Source organism: Hipposideros armiger, unplaced genomic scaffold (assembly GCF_001890085.2).
Source record: "Hipposideros armiger isolate ML-2016 unplaced genomic scaffold, ASM189008v1 scaffold_63, whole genome shotgun sequence".
Classification (NCBI taxonomy): Eukaryota; Metazoa; Chordata; class Mammalia; order Chiroptera; family Hipposideridae; genus Hipposideros; species Hipposideros armiger.
The window spans coordinates 1,853,734-1,870,025 of NW_017731413.1; the positions used below are offsets into that span (position 1 = coordinate 1,853,734).

The window sequence follows — 16,292 nt, forward strand, 5'->3', positions numbered from 1 at the left end:
GTGTTCTATGAATGTTCATGTTTGTAAATGCACAAGGAAAAGTTTGGAAAAAGTCACTCTTCCTAATGCCGCGACCCCTTAATACAGTTCCTCATGTTGTGGTGACCCCCAACCATAAAATTACTTTCGTTACTACTCTATAACTGTAATTTTGCTACTGTTACGAATCATAATGTAAATATCTGATATGCAGGATGTATTTTCATTGTTACAAATTGAACATAATTAAAGCATAGTGATTAATCACAAAAACAATATGTAATTATATATTGTGAAATATTTATTTCTAATTACAAATAAATGAAATTTTGTCTTGAAGCCGGGTACTCGTATGTGGGCGTATCTGCATGTGGGCGAACCCGCCTGGAGACGGATAGAGGAGCGGTGTCTCGGTTCCTTAGACCACCGAAAATATGTGTTTTCCGATGGTCTTAGGCGACCCCTGTGAAAGGGTCATTCGACCTCCAAAGGGGTCGCGACCCACAGGTTGAGAACCGCTGCTTTAAACTGTTGACCATGATTATCTCTGGTGAAGAATTTAGGTGAAAGGCAAGAAAGGCAAATAAAAAGAATTTTGACTTCTTTTTAAATGAAAATACTACTGGACCGTCTAAGTGGCACATTGGTTGGGAGTTGGCTTGGGATGCCAGCTCTGAGCAGCAGGGCCCCAGTTCGGATCCCACATGAAGGCCAGTGATGCTGCGCCCTCTACAGCTAAGATAATGAACAACAGCTCGACCTGGAGCTGGGCTGCCCTGAGTCATCGGCATGACGTCAGCTGCATTGGGGTTGGCCGGCAGCTGGCGTGAGCTTTCATGAGCTGCTCTGAGCCACCATGAGCAGCCGTCCAATGGCCGGCAAGTGACTGCCTCACCTGGGAAGAGCGCAATGATAATTCCAACATGAGCCAGTGAAGCGACCTCCTCCACAACTAGACTGAAGAACAAAAGGACAGCAACGTGTCTGTTCCCCTTCCTCAATTCCCCATTGCTGTTCCCCTCCCCGAATTCCCCAATAAAATCTTTTAAAAATAAATAAATAAATAAATGAAAATACTACTATTGTAATATTTAAGACAAAGTTTCAAACTACCTGTTGCTCCTAAGGTTTTTGGGTTTTTTTTTTATTGGTGCTTTCTATTTAAAATTTTTAAAAATCATCCCAGGATTAAAGACAAAGATAAGTATCCTAATATAGTATACTCTTCAGATTTAAATTTAAGTACCTATTATCTATATCAAAGGTCTTTCTCTCTTAAATTTAAAACTAAAAACTGAGCACGTTATAAGTATATGTAAGAAAAAATAAAACACTACTAGCAGGAAAGACAAACAGACCAAATGATCAAATGATCTGCTAATCTCCTACCATCACAATATGACAGTTATACACTGAAGCATTAATTCCACATTTCAGAAAGAATCTAAATATCTTGTCTATGGGCACAAGAGGGTGCAATTTAGCCTTGAATGAGGCTTGTACCTATAATTCATTCAGAGAAAATTAACCAGAGAAAAACTGCCTTTATTCGGAGAAAATTAACCCCATCCTATTTTCACATGAGGTTTACCCTGGTAGCAATTAATAATCTAATAGCAACAAGGAAACCCTGGGAAGGACAGAAAGTAGATAGTCTCTAGAGAAAGCTTCCATGCTTTAAAAACTCAGGAATAGAGAGTCTAAAGAAGTTTAATCACGAATGTCCGATGATTTAATCAAACACGCTTATGTAATGCATCCTACATAAAAAGGGAGGGATTCAGAGAGCTTCTGTGTTAGTGAACACATGGAGGTGTGGGGAGAGTCGCACACCCAGAGAGGACATGGAAGTTTGGAGCCCTTTCCCACACACTTTGTCTTATGCATCTCTTTCATCTGGCTGTTCCTTAGTTATAGCCTTTTATAATAAACCAGTCATCTAGTAAGTAAAATGTTTTCCTATGTTCTGTGAGCCACTCTAGGAAATTCATCAAGCCCAAGGAGAGGGAACCTCTGATCTATACTTATAGCTGTAACAATCTGGAATTGCAATCGGCATCTGAAGGAGGTCGGGGGGCGGTCTGGTGGGACTGCATGAACCCTTATCCTGTGGGATCTGACGCTATCTCCAGATAGTGTCAGGACTGAGTTTAAATCGTAGGATACCCAGTTTATGCTGAAGAATTGCTGGATGTGTGGAAAACTCACACATGTAGTGTAAGAAATGAAGTAGTGTGTAGTTGTGTAGAGGAGACATATAGGAGGAGTGTGTTTTTCCTTAGAAGAGGGGAAGGGAAATGAGAATGGGAAATTTTTAAAAGGAAATAAACACAGCAAGAAGCCAAGTCTTATACAGACCTAATATAACAATGGGCTATGAACTGAAAAATATGACTGACTCAATCGTCTGTGCTTGAGATTTCACGAAGTATATGAGGAACATGAATTAAGCTCACTATGAACAAAATGGTTAAAATCTATTCCCAGATCACAATTTGCACAATATGATTCCTGGGTAATTAATTCCTAAGCTCTTGGTCAATTTTAATCACTAAAATGAAAAATTTGCCCCAATAATTAAGAGTAATTTAAATTGAGTTGAGCAGCTCACTTTTACCCCTATAAATTAGTATATTATAAATATATATTTTAAAGAAAATTCATCATAGTATTGAAAGAAAAACTCAGTTCTTTACACTAAAGGAACTTAAACAATTTTGTCCTGAAATATCTTTGGTGATCAACTTTGCAGCAGAGGTTTAAAAAAAATGAATAAATAAATAAAAATAAAGCCTTGGCCCTGAGATTTGCATAGAGCTGAGTCCCAGGAAACCTCTATAATGACAAAGGGGAAAAACCAGGTTTAGGAATTGGGGATACTTGCAACAAGAATATGATCAATACTGCTGACAAATGCCGTGAAGTATACATAAAGCCAGGTGCGTACAACAGATGTGCCTTAGCCTCCACCTTTCTAAATCTCTTAGAAGTGTACCACTTATTCCATTAATTTTGTCATCTCATCAACTGTCCTAACCATTGATTATGTACTATAAACAAAAAAAGTTACTCAGACAGAAATCCAGAACTGTCTTTAGATTCCCCTAGAAATCACTAATAAATGGAGACAAACAAAGACTGAGGGAGCTACATAACCATTCCTGAATACCCTGAGAATCTACCAGACTCATTAAGATCAGCAGCATACCTGCTAAATATCCTAAACCCTCTTCTGTACAGTATGCCCTTTACTCCAGTAACTGCACAATACCCTGCCCACCTTCCCTACTCTCCCATCCCTACCTAGCCTTCCATGCAAACTTCTTTTCTTCCTCCAAACTCCAGCTAAAATGTCATCTCATTCAGGAAGCCTGTGCTGTCCCACCCTCTTCCCCCAGAGAGATAACACTTCCTTCCTTTGTTCTAACTATGTACCTTTTATACTTGTTTCTACTGTTCAATTTATCACATATATCATAATTTCTTAATATCTGTCTCCCCTACTAGTATGTGAGTGAACTCCTTAGATGCAGACTGTGTCTTCTTTTGGGATCCCCAGTACCCAAAACAGTGCCGAGCACCACAGTCAGCTCTCAAACATTACTGAATACATGAATACCTGAAGCAAGAAAAGTAGGTCACCAGATAGCAAATGAATCTATACAGCCCACCTACAAAAACCATCAGTTGCTACAGTCAACTCCTTGGGGCTTTTCCTGAGGGTTTACCATAGATAGACAAGTTACTGAAGATTTTTATGTTTAAAGATAAGCCACTGATATAATTACAGAAACGGAATTAATAGTTTAATACAGGATGCCAAATACATGGGAGAATCACCCACAGGGAGAGTCATTAAGGGAAATGAGTTTCCAAGAATCTCCTTCCCCACAGCACTCTATGCCACAACAGACAGGAAGGTGTAAGTCTAGTACTGCCTGAAAGGCAGGGATATAAGCTAGACCACCTTTCAAGACCCTTTTTCAACCCTCAATTGTTAAGATACAAGACAACTAGCTTCATTCCAATGATAATAAGCACCATCTGATAATATATAAATGTATTGGCCTGGCTACCCAAGGCTCATTGTTGACAGGCTCGGTAGAAAATAAATTCCAAATTTAATCATGCCTGTGGTAGGCAGAATGATAGCCCCTCAAAGATGTCCACATCTGAGTCTACAAAACTTGTAAATGTTATCTTACATGGCAAAAGAGACTTTGCAGATGCAAGTAAATTAGGAATTTTGAGATGAGATTATCCCAGATTATCTGGTAGCCCCAATGAGGCGAGAGGGTGGTGAGAAGGTTAAGAGTCAGAGGATATGTGATGACAGAAGCAAAGCTCAGAGAGAAAGAGAAAAATCTGAAGATGCTATGCACTGCCAACTTTGCAAATGAAGGAAAGGACCATGAGCCAAGGAATGTAGGCCACCTCTAGAAGCTGGAAAAGGATTCTCCCTAGAGCCTCCAGAAGGAGCTCAGTCCTGCAAATACCTTGATTAAAGCCCAGTAAGATCTACTTTGGACTTCTGACCTCTAGAAGATAAACTGGTGTTATTTTAAACCACCAAATTTTTGGTAATTTGTTACAGCAGCAACAGAAAACTAATCCAATGCCTAAAGAATATCTCCTTAGCTAGTAACACATCGTAATTAAAACTTACGTTCTAAGAAGTCCTGATCTCGAACGGTTTCTGCAGCTAATACAGACTTCCCACATCCTGCCATTCCATACACGGTAACCCATCCTGGTTCGCCATTCAGTCTGGAGAGTTTCTGCTGAATTGCACTCACCAGCTTCTTCCTAGTAACAAAAACCACGGGCCTCTGTGGTACTCCTCCTTCACATAGGACTGTCCTTACTGAAATCCAAAAGAAAACAAGCATAAATGAAGAGAACTCTGACATGGTTACTCAAGTAATACCATCAAAACCAAAGAGAATAAGGCTGAGGCCTGAGCCTCAGAATTTCCAAGAGATGTAAGAAATGTGGCTAGCACATTAACTTCAACTCTGATTTCTCAGAATACCCAGAACAAAAGCAAACATGTCCCTTTCTGGATGACTATAGACAATGGAAATTTCCATCTATAGCTTACCCTATTCCTCTGACTCTCCAATCTCTTTTTCTCATATTAAAGACTACGAAGGAGAGAGTAAAAGGGAAGAATATGGAATTCAAGAATATAGATTTTTAAGGTTCTTATTCTTCCCTACATATGAACTCGAGAAACACAGAACTGGAGAACTTAAATAAAGGCCTACAAAGTGTCTTTAAAATTAGGGTATGTATAGTACCATCAAAGCAGTAGATAGCTCCCTGGGCAGGAAGAAAATGTGAGAGTTAATAAAGATGCAAATAAAAATATGTAAATTGGAAAACCTAACTATAATTTTTTCACATGCATTTTTCAGGGATCTGATCGGTCTCTTTAGCAGACTCCATCTATAGTGAGACAAAACTGCAGCAATGTAGCCATTGTGATAGCAATGTGATAGAAGGTATTAAGGATACAAACCATATGAGGTTATTCTACCAAATGAATCTTTGCCATTGGAAAAAGAGACCACAGGAATGCCATCATGGAGAAGGGCAGCAAGATCTTTATACCCTTCATGTAGTAGAGCATTGTAGAATGATATGTAGGAATAATTATCTTTCTTAAGTATCATTTTAATTAGCATAGCTGCTCGTTGCTGTTGAGTGGGCTAAAAAAAAAAAAAAGTAGTTTAGTATACTACAAACAATATGTTTGCAACAATTTAGTCAAGACCAGTAAGTTCTGAAATAAATTCTAAAAATTTTTAAGAAAGCATAGACTGCCTCAGAGGGCTTTACCTCATTTTTTACTTTTTCCTCCTCTGATACTGTTAGAAATCCATCACTAATCATATGATCCATTATGTAGGATGTTTTGATGTCCTTTTCCAGGGCTTTTCTATGTTGAAGCAAACAATTTCGAGCTTTTGCATCCATCCTCTCTCAATTTTTTCTCTCTGAGCTGTCAACCTGAGCTACAGGCAAAACATCAAAATATCTGTCAGGCCAATAAAAACATGAAAGATATGTAACCTTGCTGGTAATCAAGAAATGTAAAGATTATAAGATTTATTTTGTAAAGATTTTTTTAAATGGGCAAAACCCAATGCTTTAAAAGGTGTGAGAAAAATGGGTATTTTTATGCATTACTTGAGGTATGTTCAAAATGAATGCAACTTTTCTGGAAGGCAATATAAGATATAGAAGTGTTTAAAATACACATTCTCTTTAACCCAGAAATGCCACTTCTAGGAATTTACCTCAAGGAAACATTCACATGTGTATGCAAAAATAACCACAAAAAAGAGTTAACAAGAGAGCTTAGGCGAGAAAAAAGATAAAAACAACCAAAATGCTCACCATTCTCAGTATGGACTTTAAAAATTTGACACACACACACATATATATACACATATATATACATATATATACATATATACACATATATATACATCTATACATATATATGTGATGGAATATTATACACCCATTTAAAATAAAACACATCTCCATGTACTAACATGGAAAGATGCTAATGACCCACTGTTGATTGAAAATATTAGAAATATGATTCCATATACAGCATAAAATATGTTTGCATCATATAAGTACATAGGGAGATGTTCATAAGTCTGTTCAACAGAATGTTTGGGTTTCTTCTAAGCAGCAAAACTTGGGGTTTTTCTCCCCTTTCGTTTTTTGTACTGTTCTGTAGTCTTAATTTTTTTCAATGCACATTATCACTTTTATAACAAAAATTTTTTTTAAATATTTTATAAACAATGATCATACTGAAGTTCTAGTGTTTAGAAATTTGTTTTATTTATCCATTATAAGGCTAAACAGAACATTGTTGGCACTGAATATTAGTTGTCGCTCAAAGTGATGTCAGCTCTAGGTCTTCAATGGTAAACACATTTCTCACATGCTCACTCCACTGTTTCAGCTGAGCTGCTAAGTATGACAAAGCAACAGGAAATACCCTCTGATGTCATTTCTTGGAGTAAGAGAACACACAAAAAAAGAATAATATTCTTTACAGAATAATACTGTAAGGTTCTACTGACTTTATTTCAAATATAATGCAAAATTTTCCATGGGTATAAAACCCAGATCAGAATGTTTGCAAGTTCTTAAAACATTAACAGGGGCCGGCCAAGTGGTGCGATGGTTAAGAACTGGCTTGGGACGCCAGAGGGCCCCAGTTCGGATCCCACATATGAGGGCCAGTGACACTGCCCTCCACAGCTAAGATGCTGAACAACAGCTCAACCTGGAGCTGGGCTGCTGTGGGTCTCTGGCGATGGCGTAGACTGCAGCCCCTGCTGCAGTGGGCTGCCATGGGCTACCGTGTGTAGTCAACAGCCAGCGTGAGCGGCCAGCAGCCGCAGTGAGCAGCCGTCCAGAAGCCAGTGACTGATCTGCCCCGAGCGCAATGATGGTGCCAACTTGGGCCAGAGAAGCAATGTTCTCCACAACTTGACTGAAGAACAAAACAACAGCAACTTGTCTGTTCCCCTTCCCCCAATAAAAATCTTTAAAAAAAAACAACCAGAACTCTCTCTATCCAATGTATTACAGTGAGTGTCTAGATGTGTTTATTAATTTACTCATTCAATAAACATTTGAGCCTTTCCTATTTGCCAAGTCCTGAGTCTACAAAGAAGATTAAATCATATCCCTGAAGGAATTCACAATTTAGTGGGACAGAAAAATAGCATAAGAATGTGATGTCTAAGTGCAAAAACAAATATAAGCACAAATAATTTAGATTGCACAGAAGAGAAGCAATAATCATTAAGCTTCAAAAATGACTACACATTTTTTAAGTGCCACTTTATAAATGTGGCACTTGCAAATATAGGGAAGTAGAGCATTTGCCTTGTCAAGCTTCATAAAATGCCCAGTACTGGCATGAAACTGAGATAAGAAAAAGTTATGATTAGAATCAAGGCCATTGTATTTTTTTAAATGTTAATAACGTTTTTTATGATCTCGATTTAAATAAAACATTCCTTAATTTTAATAACAAAACTCCATTTGACAAAACAAAAATGCATTTTCTAGGTTATGTCCAATAGCCTAGCAAAAAGACACTGACAACTTGAAACTGATTTCCAACTTTACCTAGTCCTTTTAAAATTACATAAATTTTAAACCGCACAAATTAAAATATTCTGAACAAATTCTCAGTGTCCCACTTTTGTAACCACACAAAAATGTGAAGTCAAAACTCTTCATGATGTGAAATAGAAAGAAGGGCAATTTCATCCAGGAAAACCATTCATAGTTAACTACTTCCTCTTTAGTTTCTCTTCCTGGGATAGGAGGTACAATTAATTATTCCTTGTCCCAGAATTCTGCGTCCCTGAAATTGGTACTGAACCTCCATAGAATCCGGCTCCGGGAGAAAAGCGAGGCGCAAACTTACCCAAACCTTCGCACAAAGATCTCACCGGGAAGAGCAGCCCCGTGGGGGCAGAACTGGAAATCAAATGGGGTTGGGGGTGGCATCGGAGGCTTCGGAAAAATTATGCAGAACACAAGCGCGCAGCCCCGGTACAAGTCCGGGTCGCCCAGGTGCCTTACCTGGGCTTCCGCAGCCTGCGGCTCCTGAAGACCTCCGGGGACCTCCGTTACCAGCGGAGAGGTAGGCGTCACCTCGGCGGGCGGACAACACAGCCCCGGGGTCGTCGAAGTGAGGCCTGGCCTGGGGGCCGCCCTGCCAGTGGACGCCACCCCAGACACAAAGGGAGGAGGGTCACTCGGGCGGTTGCTCCTTCCCTCAGGCAGCCGCTGAACCCCGGCGCCCAGGCGCCACTGAGGGCCCTGATTTCCCCACTTCCCGGGCCCTCACCCCTTCCGCCCAAGAATAATGCATCCGCGTCCACTTGCTATTTCCTCCTCTTTGCCTGAGGACCGCGGAGCAGTCAAAATACACCGAGCCCGCCCAAACTGGACATCGCGCCCGCGTATGCAAATAAACACACTCAGCCCTGCTCGGGGTGGCTGCCGCCGCCGGGCGCACTCCCGCCCGACTTGTGCCCGCGCGCGCAAAAGAAAGCGCCCTTCGCCCCACCCCCCAGAGGGCGTGGCTAAGCCACAGGGACGCGCCGCGTTCCAGGGAGAGGACCAAGGCGGCGGCGCGCCCGACGTGGCGCGAGCTGCCCAGCCCCGCCCCGCCCCCTGGAGTTCCCGTGGCCCGCAAGTGCCCGCGCGCTCCGGTCTCCTCTAAGGTCTGCAGTATTAACGCAGAGGAAGCGGGAGGTAGGGTGCCCGCCTGTCTCAGCTGGAAGAACTGGAAGACGGGAGGACGCCGTGAAGCAGCGAGGATGGCCGGGAGGAGGAGGGGGCGGCGCTAAGTCTGGGCAGGGGCGCGGTCACTACCGAGGCTTCCCGCTGAGGCTAGGGCGGCCACGTCCAGCTCTCCCAGGGTGTAGAAGCCGCCCGGTGTTTGTCGTGCTCAGGACCTCCAGACATGTCCGAGGTGAAGAGCCGGAAGAAGTCGGGGCCCAAGGGCGTCCCCGCGGATCCCGGGAAGCGGATCCCGGGAAGCGAAGCGAAGGCGGGAAGAGCCCCGAGGCCCGGGACGGTAGAGGCGCAGGCTGGGTGGACCCCCGGACCGGCGTGAGCCTGCTGTCGCTGGGGACGTGCCTGGGCCTGGCCTGGTAAGTGGATGCGAGGTCTCCTGGGCCCAGTGTCCGGCCTCCGGTGGTCGCCCCGCTCTTCTCGGAGTCCCTCCCGGCCCCACCCAGCTCTGCATCCTCAAACTTGCGGCCTCTGTTCTTCTGACGACCCCCAAGAAAGAAAAGCTGAAATTTTTTTCTTTCGATCGTTTCTTGTAACTCATTTTGGGGATGAGTCGGCCATTTCTTAAGAGATGCAGATTTGTCCAAACTATTAAGCGCCTACTACATACACGTCGGAAGCTTTCCCGTTTTATAACCCCTTACTTCCAGTCCGCCGTGCATTTGTCAGAGACAAATTTGCCCAACCCCATAAATGCCTAATGGCAACGTTTGCAACCTTAAAAGAATTCATTACTTATAATCTCAAAGCAGCAAACATTAATGATTACATCAAAATTTGGATTTCTCCTAGTTTGATCAGCGTGCATGCGTTATTAATTTACAGTCGCTTCCTAAGCTACGGATTGAATTTTAGTACTGGAAAGCTACAAAAGCATAGCACTTGTGTTCACCTAAAACTAAATAAAATTATTTTTTAAAGATTTTATTGGGGAAGGGGAGCAGCCAAGTTGTCCTTCAGTCTTAGTTGTGGAGAACGCAGCTAGCTCAGCTCCAAGTCCAGTCCTCGGTTGGCCCCCGGTAGGCAGCTCGCAGCCCTGCTCAACTCAAGGTACCATGTTCAATTTTAGTTGCAGGCGGGTGTAGCCCACCATCCCGCAGCGTTGTTGTTAGGAGCACATGCTCTCACCAGCTGAGCCATCCTGCCACCTATTGCAGCTCAGCTTGGTCGCAGCTCACCGGCCCATGTGGGAATCAAAGCCGGACCCTGTTGCTCAGAGTTCGGGCTCTTAACCAACTGAGCCACTAAGCCGGTCCCTAAATATAATTTTTAAACCAAATGAATAGTGATATATTGGTGACATGTCAGGAAAAATTAGTATTAGAAATAACCGAGGGCCAGCCGAGTGGCGCAATGGTTAAGAGCTGGCTTGGAACGCCAGAGGGCCCCGGTTCAGATCCCACGTGTGAGGGCCAGTAACACTGCCCTCTACAGCTAAGATGCTGAAAAACAGCTCAACCTGGAGCTGGGCTGCTGTGAGTCGCCGGTTAGCGTAGGCTGCAGCCCCTGTGGCAGTGGGTTGCCACAGGCTACCGTATGTGGCCAGCAGCCAGCATGAGCGGCCGTCCAGAAGCCGGCGACTGATGTGCCTCGCCTGGGAGGAGCACAATGATGGTGCCAACTTGGGCCAGTGGAGCAACGTCCTCCTCAGCTAGACTGAAGAACAAAACAACAGCAACTTGTCTGTTCCCCTTCCCCCAATTCCCCAGCACTGTTCCCATCCCCCAATTCCCCAATAAAAATCTTTAAAAAAAAAAAAAAGTGATCCATCCTTTAAAAAAAAAAGAAAGAACCTAAAAACCAACTTATTAAGTTTATTTTCCCCAGTTATTTTCTTTAGGAATAACCTATTTTAATAACAAGACTAATGCTTTAAATTAGACTTTCCCTCCACTTTTTTACTGATTTTTAAAGTATTTAGAAGATAATTACCCATAATCGAATTCTAGAGACTGGACGTTCTCCAGTCTAGAACAGTTTGTGATACTAGTAAATTTTGAATTATATTTTAGTGGTGACTCATCCTGAGTTGAAGTTAATAAAAGATTTGTTACAATAATGTAAAATGTTGATTATTAAATGTTCTCTTCAAAAAAATTTGTTAATTTACTAATATGTTATTTTTGCTTATGAAATATTTTTATTTTGATCTTAATAAATCTACCGAATTTACTGTTTTAAATAAACTGCGCTTATATCTTAAAATGCATGACCTTCTTTAGGTTAAGTTAAAAGACGTTTTTGTATTGGGAAAGTTATTCAGTAATAGAACTTACTTAGTATGCTCAAAGATATATGTTGCTTCTCCTTGGAACCAAATACAGCTGGTTTTAGTTACTGGATTTATTAATTCTCAATAATTATCTAAAGATTCATATTCATGTGAGATGAATTACATCACAAAATGTTCAGCTTTTCAATAATTTAGTTACTATCCTGGGGAAAAACGCTAATAGGAATCTAACAACATAAGAAACGTCCAAACCTATAGACAATTTTTATTAAGAGTTTATTTGAGCCAAAGCTGGTGACACTTGCCAGGAAGCAAGATCGCAGATGCTCTAGAGCAGCAGTTCTCAACCTGTGGGTCGCGACCCCTTTGGGGGTCGAACAACCCTTTCACAGGGGTCGCCTAAGACCATCGGAAAACAAAAAGATATTTACATTACGATTCATAACAGTAGCAAAATTATAGTTATAGAGTAGCAACGAAAATAATTTTATGGTTGGGGGTCACCACAACATGAGGAACTGTATTAAGGGGTCACAGCATTAGGAAGGTTGAGAACCGCTGCTCTAGAGAATAACACTCGCAGTTTCTTTTATGTATTTGAAATTGAGAGAATGTAAGGAAGATTACATGAAGGTAGAAAGCAAGGTGGGCATTTGATTACAGGATGATTAACAAGATTATGTGCTTTCTTGAGAGTCCTTATAACTTATTTCAAAGGTGTGTTAACCTAGATACACAACAATGGACAAGGCTTGCTTAAGGTAAAGATAAACCTTTTACTAAAAAAGTTATGTACGTGGGGTGTGACTATCCATCCTGATCTGCCCAGTTAGAAATTTATGATCAGATCATCCTGTGAGGTTACTTTCCACAGAACTTTTTCATCCACAAATCTATGAAAAAACCTGTTGAAAGGCAGACGCTTTAGCTCAGGAATTTACTGTTAGTTCCTATAGTAAAGACACAAGTTACATTTGGTAGGAAGATTTTATTTAAGCTGTGTCTTTGCAAAATAATAAAGAACAATACTCAAAGGTTGTTTCTAAAAATGGGCAGATTTTATGATTGTTATTGAAATAGTTGACTGTTAATTGCTCTTGTAAAATCTTTTGCCACAAGAGTTGAAGTATAATATAAATACTTCAGTCACTGTTTATAGCAAATTTTTATTTATGTTAAATTTGGGAATAAAAAGTTATTCTGCTAAGACATTTGCAAGCATTTTCTAAATAAAAAACATTTGGCATCTCAAAATACTTAAAAGCACACTAGAATTATAACAAAGCCATTGAGATATTCACCTCTTGAACACATACTTAAGCATTTAAAGGTCATTTGCCAAATCTTTATTGAATGCTTACTGTACTGACACTGACCTGGTTGTTAAAATACAACATCGAAAATATGTGCCTATCTGTGTACTTCTAGACACAGTTTATCCATCCTCTCACACTTAGATTAAGTTTGAGGGGTGGGGAGATTGAACCCTTCCACTGCTCAAAGGAAGACTTCAAGGCATCACTATTTCAGTATCTTCAGGCAGTTAGTCTTTAGATCCTTGTTTAGAAAGTAAACAGAAATAATGCATGACAGATCAAGTCCTGACATGCCAGCCTGCGAAAATGATAGTGAGAAGAAGCCCCGAAACAGGGAATGCTTCTCTTCCTGTTAGTGGTCTCATCCATCCATTTCATCCTTCATTTGCTATAAACCCAACATTGGTTGCAAAGGGGGACAGGGCTGGGGCATCTATCCAGAGCAGTAGAAGGGACCCCTGATCATTTGTACCATTATAGGCTTATCAGAGGGATGGAAAGCAGTTGCACAGAGCACTTCAAAAGAAAATAGCTGATGTGATATGCTCTTGCACTATCTATGAGCTTTATAAATAAGAACCTATTTGATCTCTACAACAACCCTATGAACTAAGTGGTGATAGTATCCCCCCTTTACAGATGAGGAAACTATGGCAAAGATAAATAAAACTTGCCTACGGTGTTTATACAGCTAGTAAATGGCAGAGCCAAAGTTGCCTAGCGCCACACTCAACCAGAATGATATGCTGCCTCCCTTTGATATTAATCCAAAAAGAGGCCAAGTTCCTAGAAATAGAAATCCTTACTTCAGAACTATTTATAGCCCTTTTATTTCTTCAACTAAAAGTTGTCGTCCTTAGCAAACCCTAATTGTTTGTCTCATCTAAACTAGGGAAGATAAGGAGTAAGGAGGCTTTGAACTGCTTCTGTTAGAATATGCCCCTGACTCAAAAAAAGGAAGTGAAGCACGTTAGCCACTAATCTGGATGTCAGTTTTAAAAATAGGTTTTTCGGAATTGATGCTGCCTTCTGTCCGCATACATTTTTGGTTTCTAGAAAAATCATTTTCCTTTATGTTAAAGAGTTAATATAAAACACTTAGAATAATATCTGGCACATCTAAGTGAAAAATATGATAAAATGTATTTAACTCGGCACCATACAAACCATGTTTCATTTTTTCATTACTAGCACTAAGTCAACTTTATGCTTGTTTTTTCTTATATGCACTACTCATATGTAGCAATGGTGAATTTTGTGTGTGTGTGTGTGTGTGCGTGTGTGTGTGTGTGTGAAAAAAAAACCCACAAATTATCATCAGAGATGATATTTCCCCTAACATGACACAGTTTTCTTCAAGCTTTTGCTGAGTATTGAATTTTGAAGAGAAGTGCAGAGGTAGACAATATTAAAATATTTAATAAAATAGAAAGTCCTATAATGTATTATTGTAGTGGACCAACCTTCACAAAACATCTTATTTATAATAATGACTTTATTCTGAATAAACATAGTGATCTATAGGATGAATCCATGATGTAATACTGTGGAGTAATGGGTGATAAAACTAGTCACTGAAAGTAGATTTAATTTCTTTAGAATAATCTCTATCCTTGGTCTCTGCTGATATAAGCCTGTACTCTGAAAAGAATCTCTTAAAAGTCAAGAAGAAAACAGTCAATCAAAATAGAATTGAGTCTACACATCCGTCTTTGAAAATTAGGATAATGGCGTTTTCTAATAGCCAGAAGTTTTGTTTAAAAGTTCTTATTAGCATACATGAGAAAAATCAATCTGTACTAATTATGTAACCTGGACTTAATTAATTCAGTGTTATAGGATACACGAGCCATCATTAAAAGAAATTTATTTTATCCAACATTTTTAAACACTTCTTTAAAAAGCAAAAAATCCATTTTTGCTTTGAATAGTTTTATAGCAACTGTTAGCCTAATGACGACATTTATGAGTTTGAAATATCACCACCTTTGCAATGATGCACAAAGCTCAGAAGTCTTTCACCTCCTCCATTGAGTTTGGGCATCTTTAAATGTTTGTCTTTCAATCGCAGTCAATTTCACAAAACAGTGTCAATTATTGGTTCTCACTTTACTGAGCTCTCGGATAACCTGGGAAGCTTTTAAATTTTACAGTATCCATGTCACATCCCAAACCAGTTAAGCCAGAATTTCTGTGGATGGGACCCAGGCATTAGAGTTTTTTTTAAGCTGCTGGATAACTCCAATATGCAGTGAAGCTTTTGAACCACTGGCCTATGTACTCTGATTTAGATAGTGACTCATATGGTTCTGCTCCACTGCTTTTTGATGACTCTAATATACAAAGAATTTCAACTGCTGCTTTTTCTGAGCCCAAAGAATTGAGTGAAAGTAGATTAACCAAAATGGTATTAGAATCAAAGCATTTCTTTGCTTGCTCTTTTCAAATCCATTTATTGTTTTTAAGGTTGGGATAACTTTTTTATGCTTCTACCCTTTACTATTTACCAGATGAAAAATACACTCCAATTTTAGAAAGATATCTAAATGACTTGTGTTTTTTAGCATAACTATATGACTTGTGTTTTTTAGCATAACCAATTGTGCATGTTATACACCTTGCACTTTGACAGTGACTCCTGTTTTCAGTAGTTTCAACTGGGTTATTTTGCAACTTCTAATCATCACCTCTCTCTGCCTTCCACTCCACTGCTTTTTTTTTTCTCTGCTTCATTGTAATTTAAAAAATACTTTTTTAATATAGATAACCCTTGCTTCTACATTTCAATGTAAAAATGCTTACTTTCTAGATGCTGACAAATACGGCCTTGAGGAAAATAGTAGAGATCACGTATTTTTTGTAAATAATTCATATTTCTTCCTCCAGAATATTTCTTGTGCATACATCTATTCAGATATCACACCATCTCACTCACTGAGTTGTGAACTTGGACAGGGCAGTGTTTCACTCATCTTTACATGAGTATTCCAGTTAAACTGCTGCCTACCCCATAGCAGGCTTCTAAATGTTGGCTGAAATAAACTAATAAAAGCTGCCACTACCCATACCAGAATTTATGTTGACCTTACCAGAAGTGGGTATAAAATACTCCTTTAAGGGCCGGCCGAGTGGCGCGTTGGTTAAGAGATGGCTTGGGACGCCAGGGGTCCCGGTTCGGATCCCACATGTGAGGGCCAGTGACACTGCCCTCTACAGCTAACATGCTGAACAACAGCTCGACCTGGAGCTGGGCTGCCGTCGCTCACCGGCGACGGCGTGGGCTGCAGTCCCCTGCTGCAGTCTCTTGTTGCAGTGGGCTGCCATAAGCTACTGTGTGTAGCCGGCAGCCAGCGTGAGCGGCCAGCAGCCTTCGTGAGCGGCCGTCCAGAAGCCGGCGACTGATCTGCCTCACC

At 40.5% G+C, this 16,292-nt stretch overlaps 2 protein-coding genes across 3 annotated transcripts in view; one reads left to right on the forward strand and one right to left on the reverse strand.

Annotated features, from left to right (window-relative positions):
- APAF1 (apoptotic peptidase activating factor 1) overlaps positions 1-9,049 on the reverse strand; it is a 66,142-nt gene extending 57,093 nt beyond the window's left edge. Inside the window, exons 1-4 of one of the 2 annotated variants that reach the window (XM_019641739.1) lie at positions 8,611-9,049; positions 5,821-5,996; positions 5,519-5,690; positions 4,646-4,843 (exon numbers count right to left, since the gene is read on the reverse strand). In XM_019641739.1, coding sequence (XP_019497284.1) covers positions 4,646-4,843; positions 5,519-5,690; positions 5,821-5,958 — 508 coding nt within the window. In that variant the 5' untranslated portion in view covers positions 5,959-5,996; positions 8,611-9,049. Of the gene's footprint in view, positions 1-4,645; positions 4,844-5,500; positions 5,691-5,820; positions 5,997-8,610 lie in introns of both variants that reach the window. The other variant, XM_019641738.1, reaches the window with a different exon arrangement.
- Positions 9,050-9,153: 104 nt separating this feature from the next.
- Positions 9,154-16,292, forward strand: part of IKBIP (IKBKB interacting protein) — a 14,280-nt gene continuing 7,141 nt past the window's right edge. Inside the window, 2 exon segments of the mRNA XM_019641695.1 lie at positions 9,154-9,550; positions 9,553-9,689. Of these exon segments, the coding sequence (XP_019497240.1) occupies positions 9,500-9,550; positions 9,553-9,689 (188 nt within the window). The 5' untranslated portion in view covers positions 9,154-9,499.